This window comes from Necator americanus, assembly GCF_031761385.1.
Source record: "Necator americanus strain Aroian chromosome Unknown Necator_2022.05.29.01.07, whole genome shotgun sequence".
Lineage (NCBI taxonomy): Eukaryota > Metazoa > Nematoda > Chromadorea > Rhabditida > Ancylostomatidae > Necator > Necator americanus.
This window is the reverse complement of record NW_026986548.1, coordinates 933-5,940: the sequence shown is the minus strand read 5'-3', so window position 1 is coordinate 5,940 and position 5,008 is coordinate 933. Positions and strand designations below refer to the sequence as shown.

General features: G+C 44.2%; 1 protein-coding gene across 1 annotated transcript; it reads right to left on the bottom strand.

The window, feature by feature from the left end:
* Positions 1–1,575: 1,575 nt before the first annotated feature.
* Positions 1,576–1,824, bottom strand: RB195_026450 (uncharacterized protein; the record flags this gene model as incomplete). Its single annotated transcript, XM_064176884.1, has 1 exon — positions 1,576–1,824. The coding sequence occupies one exon, from the start codon at positions 1,822–1,824 to the stop codon at positions 1,576–1,578; it is 249 nt and encodes an 82-aa protein (XP_064070890.1).
* Between the last annotated feature and the right edge of the window lie 3,184 nt (positions 1,825–5,008).

The window sequence follows — 5,008 nt, the reverse complement described above, 5'->3', positions numbered from 1 at the left end:
TCAAGAAAAGTATATTTGGGCGTCTCCACCCTCCCACCGCACAAGCAATATCAAAAAATTGAGTCCCTCTTAAACAAGAAAGTATCAAAAAAATTGAGCTTGCCACATCTGAGAACATCGTAGGCGACTGGAGAAGCGCTTGAACCACGTAACGGACCTGTGGTAAAATTTGTCGAAACAAGTAAAGAGTGATATATCAACATTAAAATACTTCCTCTACCAATCCGATGAGGCTATGCACGAAGTGCTGGGGCAGCGATAGCACACGCTCGAGAAACATCTTCAAGAAAATTATATTTGGACGTCTCCACCCTCCCACCACACAGAAAGTATCAAAAAATTGAGGCTTGATACGTCTTAGAACACAGAAAGTATCAAAATACGCCATGAGAACATCGTAGGCGACTGGAGAAGCGCTTGAACCACGTAACGGACCTGCGGTAAAATTTGTCGAAACAAGTAAAGAGTGATATATCAACATTAAAATACTTCCTCTACCAATCCGATGAGGCTATGCACGAAGTGCTGGGGCAGCGATTGCACACGCTCGAGAAACATCTTCAAGAAAAGTATATTTGGGCGTCTCCACCCTCCCACCACACAAGCAATATCAAAAAATTGAGGCTTGCCACGCAACAAAGTATCAAAAAATTGAGCCTTGCCACCTCTGAGAACATCGTAGGCGACTGGAGAAGCGCTTGAACCACGTAACGGACCTGCGGTAAAATTTGTCGAAACAAGTAAAGAGTGATATATCAACATTAAAATACTTCCTCTACCAATCCGATGAGGCTATGCACGAAGTGCTGGGGCAGCGATTGCACACGCTCGAGAAACATCTTCAAGAAAATTATATTTGGGCGTCTCCACCCCCCCCCACAAGAAGTATCAAAAATAGGCGCCACATCGAGAACAGTAGGGAGAACAGATAAAAAAACAAAAGTATCAAAAACACTGAGAAGGCGCTGAAGGCTGAACCACGTAACGGACCTGCGGTAAAATTTGTCGAAACAAGTAAAGAGTGATAAATCAACATTAAAATACTTCCTCTACCAATCCGATGAGGCTATGCACGAAGTGTTGGGGCAGCGATTGCACACGCTCGAGAAACATCTTCAAGAAAATTATATTTGGGCGTCTCCACCCTCCCACCACACAAGCAATATCAAAAAATTGAGGCTTGCCACGTCTTAGAACACAGAAAGTATCAAAAAAATTGAGCCTTGCCACTTCTGAGAACATCGTAGGCGACTGGAGAAGCGCTTGAACCACGTAACGGACCTGCGGTAAAATTTGTCGAAACAAGTAAAGAGTGATATATCAACATTAAAATACTTCCTCTACCAATCCGATGAGGCTATGCACGAAGTGCTGGGGCAGCGATTGCACACGCTCGAGAAACATCTTCAAGAAAATTATATTTGGGCGTCTCCACCCTCCCACCCCACAAGAAAGTATCAAAAAATTGAGGCTTGCCACATCTGAGAACATAGTAGGCGACTGGAGAAGCGCTTGAACCACGTAACGGACCTGCGGTAAAATTTGTCGAAACAAGTAAAGAGTGATATATCAACATTAAAATACTTCCTCTACCAATCCGATGAGGCTATGCACGAAGTGCTGGGGCAGCGATTGCACACGCTCGAGAAACATCTTCAAGAAAATTATATTTGGGCGTCTCCACCCTCCCACCACACAAGCAATATCAAAAAATTGAGGCTTGCCACATCTGAGAACATCGTAGGCGAGTGGAGAAGCGCTTGAACCACGTAACGGACCTGCGGTAAAATTTGTCGAAACAAGTAAAGAGTGATATATCAACATTAAAATACTTCCTCTACCAATCCGATGAGGCTATGCACGAAGTGCTGGGGCAGCGATTGCACACGCTCGAGAAACATCTTCAAGAAAAGTATATTTGGGCGTCTCCACCCTCCCACCACACAAGCAATATCAAAAAATTGAGGCTTGCCACGTCTTAGAACACAGAAAGTATCAAAAAAATTGAGCCTTGCCACATCTGAGAACATCGTAGGCGACTGGAGAAGCGCTTGAACCACGTAACGGACCTGCGGTAAAATTTGTCGAAACAAGTAAAGAGTGATATATCAACATTAAAATACTTCCTCTACCAATCCGATGAGGCTATGCACGAAGTGCTGGGGCAGCGATTGCACACGCTCGAGAAACATCTTCAAGAAAATTATATTTGGGCGTCTCCACCCTCCCACCACACAATCAGAAAGTATCAAAAAATTGAGGCTTGCCACATCTGAGAACATCGTAGGCGACTGGAGAAGCGCTTGAACCACGTAACGGACCTGCGGTAAAATTTGTCGAAACAAGTAAAGAGTGATATATCAACATTAAAATACTTCCTCTACCAATCCGATGAGGCTATGCACGAAGTGCTGGGGCAGCGATTGCACACGCTCGAGAAACATCTTCAAGAAAATTATATTTGGGCGTCTCCACCCTCCCACCACACAAGCAATATCAAAAAATTGAGGCTTGCCACGTCTTAGAACACAGAAAGTATCAAAAAAATTGAGCCTTGCCACATCTGAGAACATCGTAGGCGACTGGAGAAGCGCTTGAACCACGTAACGGACCTGCGGTAAAATTTGTCGAAACAAGTAAAGAGTGATATATCAACATTAAAATACTTCCTCTACCAATCCGATGAGGCTATGCACGAAGTGCTGGGGCAGCGATTGCACACGCTCGAGAAACATCTTCAAGAAAATTATATTTGGGCGTCTCCACCCTCCCACCACACAAGCAAGTATCAAAAAAATTGAGGCTTGCCACATCTGAGAACATCGTAGGCGACTGAAGAAGCGCTTGAACCACGTAACGGACCTGCGGTAAAATTTGTCGAAACAAGTAAAGAGTGATATATCAACATTAAAATACTTCCTCTACCAATCCGATGAGGCTATGCACGAAGTGCTGGGGCAGCGATTGCACACGCTCGAGAAACATCTTCAAGAAAATTATATTTGGGCGTCTCCACCCTCCCACCACACAAGCAATATCAAAAAATTGAGGCTTGCCACGTTAAAAAAAGTATCAAAAATTGAGCCTTGCCACTTCTGAGAACATCGTAGGCGACTGGAGAAGCGCTTGAACCACGTAACGGACCTGCGGTAAAATTTGTCGAAACAAGTAAAGAGTGATATATCAAACACATTAAAATACTTCCTCTAGACAATCTCAATGAGGCTATGAGACACAGAAGTGCTGGGGCAGCGATTGCACCGAACCGTCAGAAAACATCTTCAAGAAAAGTATATTTGGGCGTCTCAAATCACCCTCCCACCACACAAGCAATATCAAAAAATTGAGGCTTGCCACGTCAAACACAGAAAGTAAAAAAATTGAGCCTTGCCACTTCTGAGAACATCGTAGGCGACTGGAGAAGCGCTTGAACCACGTAACGGACCTGCGGTAAAATTTGTCGAAACAAGTAAAGAGTGATATATCAACATTAAAATACTTCCTCTACCAATCCGATGAGGCTATGCACGAAGTGCTGGGGCAACGATTGCATACGCTCGAGAAACATCTTCAAGAAAAGTATATTTGGGCGTCTCCACCCTCCCACCACAACAGAAGCAATATCAAAAAATTGAGGCTTGCCACATCTGAGAACATAGTAGGCGACTGGAGAAGCGCTTGAACCACGTAACGGACCTGCGGTAAAATTTGTCGAAACAAGTAAAGAGTGATATATCAACATTAAAATACTTCCTCTACCAATCCGATGAGGCTATGCACGAAGTGCTGGGGCAGCGATTGCACACGCTCGAGAAACATCTTCAAGAAAATTATATTTGGGCGTCTCCACCCTCCCACCACACAAGCAATATCAAAAAATTGAGGCTTGCCACGTCTTAGAACACAGAAAGTATCAAAAAAATTGAGCCTTGCCACATCTGAGAACATCGTAGGCGACTGGAGAAGCGCTTGAACCACGTAACGGACCTGCGGTAAAATTTGTCGAAACAAGTAAAGAGTGATATATCAACATTAAAATACTTCCTCTACCAATCTGATGAGGCTATGCACGAAGTGTTGGGGCAGCGATTGCACACGCTCGAGAAACATCTTCAAGAAAATTATATTTGGGCGTCTCCACCCTCCCACCACACAGAAAGTATCAAAAAATTGAGGCTTGCCACATCTGAGAACATCGTAGGCGACTGGAGAAGCGCTTGAACCACGTAACGGACCTGCGGTAAAATTTGTCGAAACAAGTAAAGAGTGATATATCAACATTAAAATACTTCCTCTACCAATCCGATGAGGCTATGCACGAAGTGCTGGGGCAGCGATTGCACACGCTCGAGAAACATCTTCAAGAAAAGTATATTTGGGCGTCTCCACCCTCCCACCACACAAGCAATATCAAAAAATTGAGGCTTGCCACGTCTTAGAACACAGAAAGTATCAAAAAATTGAGGCTTGCCACTTCTGAGAACATCGTAGGCGACTGGAGAAGCGCTTGAACCACGTAACGGACCTGCGGTAAAATTTGTCGAAACAAGTAAAGAGTGATATATCAACGTTAAATCTACCATTCCCCTGATGAGGCTATGCACGAAGTGTTGGGGCAGCGATTGCACACGCTCGAGAAACATCTTCAAGAAAATTATATTTGGGCGCTCCACCCTCCCACCACAAAAAGTATCAAAAAATTGAGGCTTGCCACATCTGAGAACACAGGTAGGCGACTGAGAAGCGCTTGAACCACGTAACGGACCTGCGGTAAAATTTGTCGAAACAAGTAAAGAGTGATATATCAACATTAAAATACTTCCTCTACCAATCCGATGAGGCTATGCACGAAGTGCTGGGGCAGCGATTGCGTACGCTCGAGAAACATCTTCAAGAAAAGTATATTTGGGCGTCTCCACCCTCCCACCACACAAGCAATATCAAAAAATTGAGGCTTGCCACTTCTGAGAACATCGTAGGCGACTGGAGAAGCGCTTGAACCACGTAA